Source organism: Quercus robur, chromosome 3 (genome assembly GCF_932294415.1).
Source record: "Quercus robur chromosome 3, dhQueRobu3.1, whole genome shotgun sequence".
Lineage (NCBI taxonomy): Eukaryota > Viridiplantae > Streptophyta > Magnoliopsida > Fagales > Fagaceae > Quercus > Quercus robur.
This window is the reverse complement of record NC_065536.1, coordinates 34,075,368-34,093,521: the sequence shown is the minus strand read 5'-3', so window position 1 is coordinate 34,093,521 and position 18,154 is coordinate 34,075,368. Positions and strand designations below refer to the sequence as shown.

Here is an 18,154-nt window from a genome sequence, read left to right as displayed (position 1 = left end):
ATTATCAAAACAAAAACCCATGGTAAGTTGAATAAAATTTTTATTAAAAAAAAAAAAAAAAAAACCTATCCTTATCCCATGGTAACCTACATCAATAATTCTATTCAAAACAAAACTCATCCGTATGTACAAAATGAAAAAGAAGGTGAAAAAAAATATAACAAAAAAAAAAAAAAAACCCTCATCCATACAAAATAAAAATGAACGTGAAAAGAAATATGTTAAAAAAAAAATCTAATTTTTAGGATATTTGTTTTTGAAAGAAAATAAAAAAACTAAATTTTAGGGCAATTAAAAAGATTAATGTGGAGAATTTGTGTGACCCCTATCCTTATCCCACTATAACCTACATCAATAATTCTATAAATAAATAAATAAAAACTCATCCTTACCTATTGAAAAAGAACGTGAAAAATATATAGCAAAACAAAAAAACCTCATCCTTACTGGATGAACCAGACTGTGAATTTTTTTTTTTAAATGAAAAAGAACATGAAAAGAAATTGAAAAAAAAAGCAAGTCTGAATGTGGAAAAAAGGGAAATTAGTATGACATTATTGACCCTATTTTTTAAACACCTACGTGAGAAGTTATTGGATAATGGATGAGCATAATTTTTACTTAAAAATAGTCCAGTTGAAAGAAGGAAATCCTCTTGTAGGTAGTATAGATAAAAAATTGTTAGGATTTAAAGAAATTTATTAGTAGAGTACCTTAGGAATCGTAGAGGATCTGAATCTGAGAAGTTTATCTATAACCAATTGATGTTTATCACTTTATTTTAGATTTAATTATTTTTGTTTGAGATTTCAAAAAAAAAAAAACTTGATTTTGATAGGAGAATTTTTTTTTTTTTTTTTTTTTTTTTACATTTTTTCTTTCTTTTCTTTAAAGTAACCCAACATACTTCCCTATAAAAAAGATTTATTAAAAAAAAAAAAAAGAGTAACCGAACCATTAAGAGTATTTGAGTTTTTTTTTTTTTTTTTTTAAACAGAAAAAAAAAAGGAAGGACGAAGTAGTAATTGACTGTAAATAGAAAATACTTTTCAAATAGGGAAGAAGAGATTTAGAAAGAAAGAAAAAAAAAAGCATAAATTCCTAATAAAAAAAAAAAAACCAAACCAAGTAGCTTCCAAAAAAAAAAAAAAAAAACTCAAAAAGAGTTTCCAAAAGAAAAAGAAAGAGCCTAACCAATATCATTTCTCAAGAAGTCAGTTCAAGCACAAACCCTCTTATTTGAAATTTCCAAGTCAGCCACGAGCCACAGGTAATAAGTCACTGTCAAACACCTTTGAATCCCTAATCACATTCACCCACGGGTAATTTGGCAGCCATGGCAGGTAAGAATTCAAAGAAAATCAATGATAAACAAAAGAAAAAATAAATAAATAAAGAGAAACTTGTTAAAGATAAAACCTGAAAAGTTGTTGGAACCTCTAACATTAGCTGTTTAAATTGTTTAGAAACCAGATCCGAAAGTAGAAGTAGAAGAAAGGAGGATGTAGAGCTAAACTGATTGTCTTCAATCTGAAGAAAAAGGAGAGATAGAAAGTGAGATAAAAACTGGCAAAGTATACGTGAGTTTGTTGGTCTTAAAATGTAGGAGTTTTAATTTACATATCTATCCTCATTAATTGAAAACTTGTAAGTGGGAATGATGAGGTTATTTTAGGCATCAAAATTAAGGAATCCAAACAGGAGAAGTCTTTTAAATAGTAGTATAGATATTTTAGCCTAATAGTTTCAAAAGTTTCAAATTAACCTATGAAATTTGAAACTGTTTCTTTAGTTTTAATTCAAGCCTTATACTTTTTAAATGATATCAACTTAAACTTTGGACATTTTGGCCTTTTTAGATTTAGTTTTCACATTTGATTGGGACTTAAAATTGACACAATTTAAAAACTTTAGGGTGATTTGAAAATAACAAAACTGTAATGTTTGATTTGTGATAATCTTAAATATTAAGATTTAATTTGAAAATTTTTAAATTTATAAGATTGTTAATATGAAATAAACCCTAAAGTATAGGATGTAAAAATATAATTTTGACCAATTCAATAATAAGTTATGACAATTTACTGGATCTGGATTAGATCCAGTGCTTCTACTACACTAGATCCAATTAAATGATAACAAATATCTAAAAATGGACACATATCACAATTAGATCCAATACTACTTGACACGGACCCAAACCTCCCCCAAATTACTTGCTTGATCCTGTTAGTTCATCTGGCCCACAAGATCTTCTAAGATGGGTCCCAAAGACTGTCTGAACCCAAGAAAAAGTCTTATTTCGCTTCATGCAGTTTATAATTGACTATTGTTGTGAGTCTGACATTCTCAGTTTGTCTATTGGAATTGTTTTATTCCTTGAGAAAGTCTATTGGGACATATTTGACTGTGCTCAACTATTAAAAATTATTGCCAACCTCAAATGTTTTTTATTCATTTTGGAGCTAAACAAATAAACTAATCTCAAACTTTTGGCTGGCGGCCCAATAATAAATTACATATTATTTCAGTATGTTTTAAGGACAACAACCTCATATGAACGCCTATTTTAAAGCTGGCAAAATGAAGATTTTAAGGATTAAAAATGATGAAATTGCATAACAAAATGATTGTGTTTTCGTATTTTTACTTTTTCATAGTTTCGCAATCCAATCACGGATGACTTCAAACGTAACGTGTTCCATTTTTTGAGCAACCTTTTCTAGAAATGAACACAATTTTGGTCAATGTTTCCAGTATCATTATTCATTTTTTAAAAATTAACACATTTTGAATAGTTAAAACCAAATATGAAACAGTATCTTTTAAAGATGTCAAGATGTTATATTCGTTGAAAAAATGTTTGGCTCTATACGTAATCACCATGCACTGCATATATTAATGTATTCATAAGAAAAATAAATAAAGATAAATATTAAAAAAAAAACAGAAAATATATTGGTGATAGGGTAAAACTTGTGTCCAATGTACACACAAGTGCATTTGTGCACTTGACACGGTACAATTTGGACACTATCTAGTTTTGAACACTGATGATGAATAAAGTCGTCAGTACGTTGATCATCCACACACGCGTCGAATGAGATACATGAAGAACAAAGAAGATAAAGAACCTACAGAGAGCATCGGTAGGGTGCTAGCCAAAGACTCTTCAAAAGTTAAATTAATGATAAAAGAATCTTTAATAACTCAAAAGTGTAAAAGTTAGAAAATTGCACATACCTTAAGGAAGAGAAGGCTTAGTGCTTATATAATGGTGTAGAGCCAACCAAGATCCCTTGAATGTAGGGTTTTTCCTTGTAGAGAAGATTTGGAATTAAGACCCCAAGATCTTGGGCTTTTCTTCCCATATAGGGAAGACACGAGTGTGAAGTATGGACTTTGGGTGTGGCGCGCAAGTTTTTTTCATATAGGGATGCATGAGTGGAGAATACATAAAGTTTTGTAGGACCTAGTTACTTAACCATCGGTATGACCATCCGTTCGTTGGTATCACCATCTGTCCGTCGATATGAATACGGAGGATAAAACGTGACCATCTGTCAGGCAAATACGTGGAGCACTGATTTGCAGAGACTTTAAGGAAGTCAAATGAGGAGTTCATCCCAATGGGTTCGTAGTTGGCTGGTCCCACCATAAGAGGCATATACCTTGACAAGTTAGTGGCAGAGTATTCCATCTTGATGGGTCAAAGTGCTTAAAAGACTTTATTGGAAGAAAATACCTTTATTAGTGTGTAAGTTGGTTTGTTGATTGGAAGAGTATAGTGGGTCGTCTGTCAAAAGTGTCTCATCGATTTAGACGAGTTAGTGTCTACATGTTCTAGGAGATGAGTAGGGTACTCGATGACCCCTTAATACATGACGACCATCAGAGTAAAATGTGTCGTCTGGTATCAAGGAAGGTACCTGACGACCTCTAGGTCCCTGACAACCCCTAGGTGCCTGGCGACCCATTGATATGTGACGACCATCAGGGTAGAGCGTGTTACGCAATGTCAAGGAAGGCACCTGATGATTGCTAGGTCCCTGACGACCCCTTGGTACTTGACAACCCATTAATATGTGACAACCGTCAAGGCAGAGCGTGTCACGCAGTGTCAGGGAAGGTACTTGAAAACCGCTGGGAACCTAATGACTTATTAATACGTGACGACTGTCAATGCGGAGCGTGTTGCGTTGTGTCAAGGAAGGTACTTGACAACCGTTGGGTCCCTGAAGACCCCTTGGTTCTTAACAACCCATTGATATATGACGACCATTAGGGCAAAACATGTTGCACAATATTATGGAAGGTACCTGACGACCGCTGGGTTCATGATGATTCATTAATATGTGACGATCGTTAGGGCGGAGCATGTCACGTAATGTTAAGGAAGATACCTAATGACCACTGGGTCCCTAACAACCCTTTAGTACCTGACGACCCATTGATATGTGACAACTGTCAGGGTGGAGTGTGTCGCGTTGTGTTAGGGAAGGTACCTGACAACCGCTAGGTCCCTGACAACTCATTGATACGTGACGATTGTCAGAGCGGAATGTGTCACATGGTGTCAGGGAAAGTACCTGACCACCACTAGGTTCATGACAACTCATTGATATGCAATGACCGTCAGGGTGGAACATGTTGTGTGGTGTCAGGGAAGGTACCTGACGACCACTGGGTCCCTAACAACCCTTTGGTACCTGACGACCCATTAATATGTGACGACCGTCAAGGCAGACTGTGTCGCATGATGTCAGGGAAGGTACCTTACGATTGTTGGGTCCGTGATGACTCATTGATATGTGGCGACCGTTAGGGCGGAGCATGTCGTGCGGTGTCAAGGAAGGTACCTGATGATTGCTGGGTCTTTAACAACCACTAGGTCTCTGACGACCCCTTGGTACCTAACGACCCATTTATACATGACGACTGTCAAGGCGGAGAATGTCGCACGGTGTCAAAAAAGGTACCTGACAACCGCTGGGCCCTTAATGACCGTTAGCTCCCTAACGACCCCTTGGTACCTGACGACCTCTTGATATGTGACGACCGTCAAGGCGAAACGTGTCACGCGATGTCAGGGAAGGTGCCTGACGACTCATTGATACGTGGCAACCGTCAGAGTGGAGTGTAGCGCATGGTGCCACATTCCCTTTGTGACCAACGATACTTTTGGTGACCGAATATTCTTTTGGTAAGCTCATGATGCTTTTGGTAACCAAAGACTGTAGGATGTTAGAAAAAATTTACTAACTGGTGAAAATATTCCCTATCAGACACGTGTCTACATCGTGTCGTATCAAATGCATAGATGCACTGAACACAAGCCATATCCTTAGCATTATAGTGAATTGTGTTGCATCATACTAACTACTGACTGAAGACCGGAACAACCTATGCATTAAGAAGCACCCATAACAAGTATCGAAAGTGATTACTTCTTTTCTAGTAAAATTATTCATATCATTTGAAGAGTCTATAATAAAATTCTACCTGACCAGATTTGAAATTATAATGACTTGACACTTGGCGTCAAATTTTGTTTTGGTCAAATTAATAAGATATATACATATTCAATGGGTCTTTTTTTTTTGAGAAGACATATTCAATGGGTTTGAATTGAAGGTTACGCTTAACAAAATGAAGATACCATTTAAATGAATAAAATCATCAATTGCCTAAATGTTTTTTATTTATTTATAGCCAGTTTTGGTAATTAAAATTGATACCGATCCTCCTAGGAAACAGTAAAACTGTTATCGTATGTATTTAATATTTAATTTTACCTACTGTTCAAACAAATTGTTCTCAGATTAGTGGAGCAATTCGACTTGCTATGAATAGAAGACGACAGAAATCTATAGGAATTGTTTGGGAATAAAAGTGCAAACAATGAAAACGAGTTTAATAAACAAACAAGGAAACTTAAATGTCTTATAGGCACGAAGAAGTTATTATTTGTAAACAATATTTGCTTCCACACAAGAATTGTTAAAAGATTACCGCAAATTTACGGTCATGATACAACCAAAACCTATCATTTGGATTGTGGTCTTGAAATGAACCCGCTTGAGCAAAATTGTGATCCCCAGGGCTTGTTCGAATGCAAAATGGGCTTTGTTTCTTAATGTGTATAATGAATCTACCAAAAGAGCTAGTTATTTTGCCTAAATTCCAATAACTTGTTTTTGTTTTTGTTTCTTTTGGGCAGATGTGATGGACGTGGGTTCCATATACTTCGAGTTTGAGAGTAGACTTCCCTCCCATGATCTGAACTAGTTTATGAATTGCAAACTTGTAGCTGTTGGTAGCATTGCATTGGTGTTCTGTTCTTCGCTTGATTTGTTTGAATTAGGGGGATTTACTGATGACTTTAGATGCCTCTGTATCTTCGTTTTGGACTTCGGTTATTTTCTACTTTCTTTCATATTCATTATTCAACAAAACGTATTTGAATTACTAGCCATAGTCAGATGGAAAAAGTATATTCCACAGAACTTACATATGTGGTCACACTGGGTTTTATTCTTGCTATGAATTTGGTTTCGGGTATGTTTAGGAATGAAAAAGGTTCAACAAATTTTTTGCAAGTAGTGTGGTTAAGTTAAATTATTTCCACTAATTGTTTATTTGTTTGCCTTTTGCTTTCATTTTTTATAGAATAAAAGTAAAATTTGTCTATATCAAGTAATAGTAACTTTATTTAGTAATGTTTTTTTTTTTTTTTTAAATAATAATCTTGACAAAGACAATTTCCGCAATGAAGAACTCATTACTTCTCATTTAACATGTAAAGTGAAATTGCAAACTTCATACCTTCTTGAATTTGTCAAAAGATTTTTAGGACATATCCAAATTAATTTATAAGAAAAATCTTCAATATATTAATGGTCTGTTTGGATCAAGAGAGAGGGAAGGGGAGTAGAGTAGAGTAGAGTAGATTTAGCACAAAATTAGCTTATTTTTAGCTAACTCTACTCTATTCTCCTCTACTCCCCCTCCATCCAAACAAGCCATCAGTTATGACATATGTTGTTATAATAGTTAGTGTACAATTAAATAAATAATTTTTTTTTTCAATATTACAATATAGATTATGAGGAGTTGTTTGCAGATCTATCACTTAAAAAAAAAAAAAAATTTAAGTTCTAAATTTATGAAATGACAAAATTTAGCTACAAAATTGGTTATAGTCTAAGGCTACAACTTCATTTTAAAAAATTAACATTACTATATATTTTAAAAATCTAACCATTAAATTACATGTTTTTTATACTCTTAATACAAATGTCAAATTTTGTACAAATCAGATATTATTTACTATATGATTTTTAAGTTTATATTTTATGCAAAGTTTTAAACTACAAAAACTTGCAATTTAAAAAATTTATTGATGACATAACTATTGATCTTTAATTTTCTAAAAATTTTGCAAGTATGAAAGATATAAAAAGAAAATGTAATCCAATTGTGAATTTGTCAAAATCACCTCTAATAAAGATATTAGGTGAGGTTCTAGGTTTAAACTACAACAAATTTTATAACTAAACTTTATCCATTTATGAAATGGTTTCAATCGAACTTTTTTTTTTTTTACGATTTCTGTTTTTCATCTTCACTAATCACTATTGATATTAATATGAAAAAATTACAGTTTTCTGTATGCTTTTAAAGCATAGATTTTTAAAAATTAAAATACCTAACAAAAAAATATAAGGAATAAACTGAGAGTGTGTTTTTTATATAAATTCTCCAACCTTATATAAATAGAGTATATGCGGTAACGGCTCCATGAATTTTGTTTAGGGTGTTTCTTAAGAAGTATAAATTACACAATCTTATTTATTTTTAGCCTTTAGGTAATTAGGTTTGATTGAATGTTATTAATTTCATTCCGTTCCAGCCTGAAAATACCGTGCCGGTAAACAAACCGGAACAATAACCCACCCTATTCCACTTCGGGAAACATTTCAGATCATTCTGGTATATTTCGGGTGTTTCGGGGTGTTTTGATAAATACCAGCCGAAATTCAAGATTTGTCCGGCATGAAGTTTGTACTTAAAAAAAAAAAAAAAATGTTCTTAAAACCAAAACAAATTTGCATGTAAACCAAAAAACCTCAAAAGGAAAAATAAATAAATAAATAAATGAACAAAGGTACCTGTACAGCTAAAAAAAAATCGTATTGAGAAATTCTAGACTCAAAACTTGAGAAGAGGCATTGTCGCACTAGTACTGGTAAAAGACACAGAAGTTACGAACAAGGAGGAAGGCAAAACGTAGATGTAAAAGTGTAAATGAAGATGTGATAAAATTTAAAAGTATGAAGTGTAAAAATCGAGGAGACAGAAGACGTGTGTGATTAAGAATAAACAAGAAAAAATAATTAAAAATAGGAAGTAATATATGTCTGATGAGGAAAAATAATAAAAACTTGAAAATTGTGTTGAAAATTGTTTAGTCGAAGGAATCAAGCCAGCCACTATAAGTAGTTTTATTATAATTTTTTTTTTGTTTTTCTTTTTTGCTTATAAGATCCTAATATATTGTTAAGTTCCTTAAATTATAGACCAAAATTTAATTTTATTGACATAAAAAAATTCAGGGCAGTCTCAAAATTTTTTTAAAAGGCAAATAAATATAAAATTTTAAATTATTATATATAAATTTTTTTTTCAGATCCTGTTCATAAGGTGGCGCCGCCGCTGAGTATATGTGTAGATTGAGGTAAGGCTAGCCTAGGCAGCTGATAGATTACATAATCACAAACCCAAAACCAAAAGAAAAGAAAAGAGCTGCTGCTATCTATCCATCTAGGATCTATCTATTTCCCCAACTGTAAATTTTTATAAATAAAGACGGGCCCCGCGTAAGACTCTCGGAGTGCACGTGTCGCCACCCACCTTTTGACTTCTGTCTCTCTCTGTTTTTATTACCATTGTCAGTTTGGCTGTCCCATTTTCCATTATCATCAGCCATCACTATTCCTAATCTCAAGTAAAAACTTGAAACCGGTTTTTGCCGGTCCAACCTACACTATTCTCGGTTACGCTCCTCTTCCCACTACTAAATATAATAATATTCACAATGGCTCTTACTTGGTTGAGACTTTATAGCCTCCACTACCCACCTTCTCTCTCTCTCTCTCTCTCTCTCCCAGCTGCTTTTTCTGCTCCTACAAAGAATCTCTCTCCTTCTCTCTGCCCGTTGTAATAGATAGATAAAGAAACAGAAGCAAAGCATCTTTATTTCTTTCATTCAGACCCATAAACGTGTTGAATTCAGAGCCACCATTTCCCTTACCTCTCTCTATCTGTATCTTACTTACTAAGTTTTTTTTTTCTTTCCTTCCCTTGGCTCATTTTTTCTTATACTCATTTTCACACCCAGCAAATTAAACACATCATTTTATGTATATTCTGCTTTGTTTTGTTCCTCGACTAAAATGACCAAAGCCTTTGATCCCACCTCAGAACTCTTGCTTCTTGAGATGGGTTTTCTTGCCACTTGATTCTACATACTTATACCTTCTCTCTTCTTTCTTTTTTTTTCTCAATATGGGTATCAAATATTTGTGCTTGATGATGATGGTTCTTGGCTTTTGCTTCCAATCCCAGCGTCTGAGTGCTCAGAACCTGACATGCCACCCAAATGATCGGAGCGCCTTGGTGGATTTCATGAATGGTTTAAAGTCAGTAATTGAAGGGTGGGACACCAATTCTTCTTCTGATTGCTGTACTTGGCCAGGCATCAATTGCAGCTCTTCAATCTCCCTCGGTTTGAGCACTTCTTCTGGCAATTACGAAAGAGTAGTCGTGTTGAATCTTTTCAAGAAAAAAATAAGTGGCAAACTTTCTGAATCATTAGGCAAATTGGATCAGCTCAAAACACTCAATCTTTCCCACAATTTGCTCCAAGACTCGCTTCCTCAATCACTGTTCAGTTTGCAAAACTTAGAGTTCTTAGACTTGAGCTCTAATGACTTTTCAGGTTCAATTCCGGAAGCCATTAATTTGACTTCAATCAACACCATTGACATGTCCCAGAACGTCTTGAATGGTTCTATCCCTGTTGATATTTGTATAAACTCAAAGAGAATTCTGATTCTGGACCTTGCTGTAAACTACTTGTCTGGTGATCTTTCAGCACTTGGCAATTGTAGCTCCTTGCACCACCTTTATCTGGGCGCCAATGATTTCACAGGTGGTATACCTGATAATATATTTCAGCTACATAGTTTGGAGAGTTTGATTCTTCCAGATAACAACTTTTCCGGGCCACTGAGCAAAGAAATCGGTAAACTTCAAAACCTTTCTCGTTTGGATTTATCAGCTAATGGGTTTTCAGGAAGTATCCCAGATGTTTTTTATAGCTTTCCATATTTGAAGTATTTTGCTGCCCATTCAAATAACTTCACTGGTCAAATACCAGAGTCCTTGTCCAATTCACCCTCTCTCATTATGCTTAATTTGAGGAACAATTCATTGGGTGGTAAAATTGAGCTTAATTGTTCAACAATGCTTAGTCTGTACTCTCTTGATTTAGGTTCTAATCGGTTTTCCGGGCCTGTGCCTGATAATCTTCCCAATTGTCATAATTTGGAAACCTTAAATCTTGCTCGGAACAACTTGAGTGGCCAAATCCCAGAAACCTTCAACAAGTTTCAGAGTCTCTCGTATCTGTCACTATCAAATTCCAGTATCTCTAATCTTACTTCTGCCCTTAAAATCCTACAGCAATGCCAGAACCTAACAACTTTGGTCCTTACCCTCAACTTCCATGGCGAGGAATTGCCTGCTGACCTTTCCCTGCATTTTAAAAGCCTTAAAGTTCTCGTTGTTGCAAATTGTAGACTTACTGGTGTTATACCACAATGGTTGAGCCGTTCTAACAAATTGGAGGTATTGGATTTATCGTGGAACTGTTTGAATGGAGCTATTCCGGAGTGGTTTGGCAACTTTACGAGTCTTTTTTACCTGGACCTATCTAACAATTCATTTACAGGGGAGATCCCGAAAAGCTTAACTGGTTTAGTAAGCCTCATCTCCAGGAATATCTCATTGGTGGATCCTTCCCCTGATTTCCCATTTTTTATGAAAAAGAATGTGAGTGCAAGAGGATTGCAGTATAACCAAGTTTTGAGCTTCCCACCAACACTGGAACTAAGTCACAACAATCTCACTGGGAAAATCTGGCCAGAGTTTGGGAACTTGAAAAAGCTCCATGTTTTTAATTTGCAGTTTAACAGTTTATCAGGACAGATTCCAAGCGATTTATCTGGGATGACAAGCTTAGAGGCTCTGGATTTGTCCTATAACAATCTTACAGGGACGATACCACCTTCATTACAAAGTCTCAGCTTTTGTTCCAAGTTTAATGTTGCATACAATCATCTAAGTGGGGACATACCTTTAGGAGGTCAGTTTCGGACATTCCCAAATTCAAGCTTCGAAGGCAATAATCTTTGTGATGCCCCTTGTCAACAATTAAGGGATGTTCCTCATCTTCCTCCATCACGCAACAAATCAGGAAGAAATGTAGGAACTATCATTGGAATGAGCATTGGGATTGTATTTGGAACAGCTTTTCTTCTTATCATCATGTTCATGATCGTGATTAGGGCATATAGCCGAAGAGAGGTTGATCCTGAGAAAGAGGAGGCTGTCACTGATGGTAAAGATTTGGAAGAACTTGGGTCAAAATTAGTGGTTTTGTTCCGAAACAAAGAAAGCAGTAAAGAGCTGTCCCTTGATGACCTTCTGAAATCTACCAACAATTTTGACCAAGCAAATATCATTGGCTGTGGGGGTTTTGGTCTGGTTTACAGAGCCACCCTCCCTGATGGTAAGAAGGTTGCAATCAAACGTCTCTCTGGTGACTGTGGTCAGATGGACAGAGAATTCCGTGCAGAAGTGGAAGCCCTCTCAAGAGCTCAGCATCCAAATCTTGTCCATCTTCAAGGGTACTGCATGTACAAGAATGACAGGCTCTTAATATATTCTTACATGGAAAACAGTAGCTTGGATTATTGGTTGCATGAAAAACTTGATGGTCCATCCTCCTTAGATTGGGATACGAGGCTCCAAATTGCTCAAGGAGCAGCAAGGGGGCTTGCTTATTTGCACCAATCATGCGAGCCCCATATCCTCCACAGAGATATTAAGTCAAGTAACATTCTTTTAAATGAGAATTTTGAAGCCCACTTAGCTGATTTTGGTCTTGCAAGGCTTCTACTCAGTCCCTATGATACTCATGTGACAACTGATCTTGTAGGGACATTAGGCTACATCCCTCCTGAATATGGCCAAGCCTCTGTTGCGAGTTACAAGGGAGACGTGTATAGTTTTGGGGTGGTTCTTTTGGAACTTCTAACTGGAAAGAGGCCCATGGACATGTGCAAGCCGAAAGGATCCCGGGATTTAATTTCTTGGGTGTTTGAGATGAAGAAGGAGAATCGGGAAAGTGAGGTGTTTGATCCATTCGTATATGACAAGCAGAATGATAAGGAAATGTCGCGGATGCTCGAGATTGCATGTCTTTGCTTAAGCGAAAGCCCTAAAGTGAGGCCTTCAACTCAGCAGCTAGTTTCTTGGCTGGACAACATTGATATCAACATCTAGTTTTCTTATGTAACCAAGCGACACTCTGGTTGTACAGCTTGAGATATACTACCATACCTTTTTTTGAAGAAGTTCCATGTCCACCCATATAAATTGTTGTTTTTCTATTCTAAACAGTGATCTTGTTGTAAATATTCACCCGCATATTTGGGTTCTCAATACCATTTCCTTTCTGGAACACGGAGGAGAGAGGTGTCTGATTAAAGCAACAAAATATTGTAAGTCTTTTTTTTCAGATGTAGTTTCTTGCTTCCAATTGTAAGAGAAAATATCGGCTTTCAAACATGCATAAATAATATTTCTGAAAATTTTCTCTGTTGTGGGTCTTAATCAATATAGAATAACAAGTTTCATTTCTGGTCTTACTCTTGCACATATATATACACTTGTATGCTTATCTTGATTAAATGGTGTAATATTGATAGTTCAATAACTGTTGGAGTTATCACTTAGTTATTGTGATTGGCCAAGTCCTTTTTTTAATAGAAACTTTGTCATGAACTGTTGGCAGTTTTAGCAGTTAGGTGCCAATTGGACTGGTCTAACGAAAGAAATGTCCTAACTATAATGTGAAAATTCAAGAAGAAAAAAAGGATGACCTAAGTGAAATTGCTCTTGTTTAAATTTCCAATTAGGGAGAATTTGTAAAATCCGGAACATTTGGAATAATAATTTGAGCAGCACCTTTGAGTAGTTTCTTAGGCTTCTCTATCACCTTTGAGCAGGTTTTGGGGGTTTGCTCATTCTGTATTTCATATCTGCTTGCTATTTTACTTTTCTTGGATTTTTGTAAAAGTTTTGACAGGTTTCTGCCAATTATTCTCGCTCACAGCCTGTGCGTTTCTGATCCATGATTTGCTTATATTGCACTTCAATATATGGTCTCATACAAACATCTTGAGTGATTTTTGAGGTCTGCTAGTCCAACTCTATTTCAACTTATTGATTAAGCGTGGCAATTCAGCCAATCGCTTAATCATGATACTAGAGGTATTAGAATTTTCTCCATTTAAAATGGTCTCCTTCAGTCTCTCTTAGTCTTGTGCAAATGATCTCCTTCTATCTCACTCAGTCTTGTGTGGAACTACCATTTCTATACATTACAACAATATAACACAAATTCTTATTTTATTAAAAAAAAAAAAAAATTATTGTTATGCAAAAGCAGAAGTGTTAATATCAATTATTGTGATTTGGATCTAGCATAAGCTCATTCACACGAATAAGAAAATAAAACATACACACGAAATAATAATAATTAACGTGGTTCGGCCAATTTCATGCCTACGTCCGCAAGCAATGCCAACCAAAATTCACTATCAACAATATCTCAATATGAATTATGACAACACTAATCAACACTCACAACTCACTCAACCAACACTCACAAATTTCACAAGCATAAAAACAAAACTTCTCACAAGCACAAACCAACTCACAAACCCAATGCCCCAATACTCCCAATAACTCTCTCATACTTACAAAACAATCTCACTCTTAACACACAATCATGGATAATCTTTCAATCCCAAAAGATCTACCAAATTACTCTTAGAAAAAATCCACTCATATTCTTCTAGGAGTTTTCTACTCTTCTCCTCTCCCCATATGAGAGGAATCCTGATCAAAAGCCACCAAACTCTTTGCAACATTTCCTATTTCCTAGTTATAAGGCACCAGTTCTATTCCTTAATGGACAAGGACTACAAATTATTTCTTCAACAAAAAAACCTTTTTTCCTCCCATACCAAGAAGAATCCTCGACTTCTACACCAAGGAAAGACCTTTCATTCTATTCAAAGGAAATCCAAACCAAATCTAATTAGGAATTTGAGGCAATTTCTAACATTTATGGTCTTAATTTACCCCTTCTAATTTATATATATATATATATATATATATATTTCCAACATTATACATCGTAGGAAACAAATAAGGTAACATTATGCATTGTAAGAAACGAATAAGGTCTATATGGTCATAGGATATATTAGATCAACGTTTAAATCAAATAAGAATAATATCCTCATTATGCAAATTATTTTAGTAAGCTCATCAATTTTTGTGGTATTCATCCTTTTTATGATATGAAAAATAAATACATGATTAATTTTCAAATACAAATAAATAGATAAATAAATAAAAATAGTGTTAACCCTACATGATATTCGGGTGGTGGGTTCATTGGTGTGGGGCATAATGTAAACCCAAAGATTTCATGTTCAATCTACCACAATATTCATGGGGGTTTTTGAGGTGTCTCAATCCTCATGGGAAGATGGTAGAATAGTTTTACCAAAATCTAGGACACAACTTTGGAACCCTGGTGCACGAACACTATAAGGGTCAAATACTATAAGTAATGGCAAATCCAAGTCAAAATGCATTTTTTATGTAATTGAGCTCTTAGTTTTAGTGTCCTAATATGTGTTGAAGAACTACATTAAAGATAAGAAAACTGCTCAATACTACGGAAGAACTACTGCCCCAACACTAGGCTCAACTCCACACAATCAATCAAGCTTTAGTGATTCTTAACTCCTAGCTTAACACCACTCGACTAATCGATCCGCAAGAATAATGAAATTTATGTTGTAATCCATGGTGACTTGGTTGACTTGAGATTCGTGCACTAGGGTTCCAAAGGTATAAAATTTTATTTTATGGTCTTCATCATAAGAGGAGAACATTGTACACTAGAAGAAATTTCAACGACATTGTGCGTCTAGGGTTTTGTACTAAGTTGTTTTCTATTCACCAAAGATCAAGTGTTTGTTATGAAGACATATGCACCAACAACTTCAACAATCAAGAAGAGTTGATTGTGTGAATATCGAAGAGATTTACTTGGAAGAGTAGTCCAATCAAGTTGGAGTTGCACTTGGATAGTTCTATGAGTTTTAATGTAGGTATATATTTTGGGATATGGTATATTCCTTATACTTATAACTTCAATATTTTATAATGAATTCTTCAAGTTAGCAACTAGAATGCACGGACGCGGCTGGGAGGGTGCCGCATCCGAGTCCAACGCGGCGTCCGACGCGGTTGACCACGCATCGGTGCCGCGTCTGCGTTTTTTTTTTTTTTTTTTCTCAGATTCGAGCCAACTCGACTCGATTCGCGCCGACGCGGCTTGATTCACGCCAAATCGGCTTCGATTCGCACCGAACCGGGCTGATTCGGCCAGAATCGGTCAATATCGGTCGGCGACCGATACGGCCGAAACAGGCCGGAATCGGCCGAAATCGGCCTTGAAAATCGCCGAAGAGGCCAAAATTCTGACCTCAGATGCGTTTCTTGCCTTATTCTTTCTTTGTTTTGTGAATCAAGTATATTAATGTGTTTTTTAAGAATATTTTAATTGTAAAAATATATAGAAAATATAAATAAAAATATTTTTAATAATTTTTTAATCGCCGAGTCCCGCCGCACCCGCACCCTACTTTTTCAAAAATTGCCGAGTCCCGCACCCGCACCCGAGTCCCGAAACGCACCCGTGCTTCATAGGTTAGCAACGACCTTCAAACCACTCGTTGGGATTTTTCTCTGTTAGAGTTTTATCCATCGCAATTATATCGTTGTGTTAAATTTAATTTTCACTCATTTAAAATTTGCAATATGATTGTGCCCATTACACTTTAAAGTGAAACTTACATAATTAGAATAATTAATTAATTTAAATAAGTGGTTAATTCAAGTCGACCTAACTTAAACCCAACAAAATAGTCGTGTTCTGATATTTGAGAGAAGAAAGTAGTAGTGTTGATTTGCCAATTTTCTTCAACGCCAATTTTCTTCAACGCGCTTTAATGGTAAAATGAAAGACATTTAATATTTGGTGTTCAACTATAAATTCTTTGGACTTTGTTTATGACTTTTTCCATCTTTGAGAGTCGTAGCTTAACCCCTGCCTTGGCAGGAGAACCACTCCATTGACAAAACGGCCATAATAATTTTTTGGTCAATAGTGTGGAATATTGCGGCGAGTAAAAGTAAAGAAAGAGTTGGAATACAGCAAAATCTTGGTCAGATAGAGGGTGGCACCGTGATCTATTATGTAATTTGTCTGCATTTGCAGCTATTCATGAAGTTTGACTACATAATTATCATATAAATAAAGTCCACTTGTTTTTCCTTTTTAACCAAATATTGATGTGTTTTTTTATTCAACCATATATATTGATGTTGGACTGCTGAATTGTTATGGGAGATGGCGGGTCTAATCTGGCAAGTGTCTATCATTGACATCTGTTACATTTCTACATCACTTTCTAAAGAATTCGGGTAACTTCATTTTTGTTTTTTGTTAAGAATTTGAGCACCTTCACATCAAGCCGCTTTTCCGAAAGTATCTTCTATTTGGTATTACTAGAATACTCTTAGGTTAGGCCTTGACATGGCATGCATCTAATTCATAGGTTCTTCCTTACAAGTGGATCATACAAAACTAGAGTTCACACAGTAATATATATATATATATATATATATATATGAAATGAATAAATAAATAAGTGTTAGACAAAAGTGTCCTAAAGTTTTAGAATTTCTAGATTTTATACTCTAAAGTTTAAGAATTTAGATTCTACCTCCTAAAATTATATTATGTTTGCATCTGCAACCCCTCCTTTCACCATAGAGTTCACATAGTAATATATATCAAATGAATAAGATAATTATTATTTAAGATAAATATTAGGCTAAAGTGCAAACTACACTTCTAAAGTTTGGGAGTCTTTAGATTTTACACCATAAAGTTTAAAATTTTGGATTATACCTCCTAAATCATTTTATGTTTGCATCAGCAGCCCCTCCGTCCACTATAGAGTTCACATGGTAATATATATTGAATGAATAAGATAATTATTATTTAAGATAAGTGTTAGACTAAAGTGCAAACTATACTCCTAAAATTTGGAAGTCTTTAAATTTTTCACCATAAAATCTAAGAATTTAGATTTTACACCCTAAACTACACTATTATATTATATCATTTGCAAAAAGAATACGTCAAGGGACTTCAATTTGAAGCAATCCAACGAGCTCATACATAATAAGCGCAAAGAGATATGGAATTTTTTTTTTTTTTGAGAAACCAAAGAGATATGGAATTAATGTTATTCCTTGATGCAAATTAACTTGTAGTAATAGGAAATTCATTTGTGATGTCTTCACTTGATTTCACACTAGTTACAACTTTATCGTTCATATCCTTAATTAACTTAATATATTTTTAAGGGAAATAATTTCTTTTCTAAAATCCACCACATAACCTCTTTATGCATCTCATCATACACTTTCTCTAGGTCAATAAAAAACCATACGGAGATCTTCATAGGTTTCTCTATATTTTTTCGTTAAATGTCCAAGTAAGATATAACTTCCTTGGTAGATCTCATTAACATAAAAACCAAATTTATTTTTTAATATTTTTGTTTCATGTTTTAAAGTATGATTAATCACACTCTCTCAAAGTTTCATAGTGTAACTCACAAGCTTGACTCCATAGTAATTTGCATTGTTT

The 18,154-nt window shown here is 34.7% G+C and overlaps 1 protein-coding gene across 1 annotated transcript; it reads left to right on the top strand.

The window, feature by feature from the left end:
- Nucleotides 1–9,114: 9,114 nt before the first annotated feature.
- Nucleotides 9,115–12,945, top strand: LOC126717875 (phytosulfokine receptor 1). Its single transcript, XM_050419817.1, has one exon. It carries the CDS (start codon nt 9,568–9,570, stop codon nt 12,628–12,630), a length of 3,063 nt encoding a protein of 1,020 aa, XP_050275774.1. The 5' UTR covers nt 9,115–9,567; the 3' UTR covers nt 12,631–12,945.
- Nucleotides 12,946–18,154: the final 5,209 nt, after the last annotated feature.

Coding starts and splice junctions, on each gene's coding strand:
- LOC126717875 (XM_050419817.1), top strand. CDS start 9,568: ATGGGTATCAAATATTTGTGCTTGATGATGATGGTTCTTGGCTTTTGC.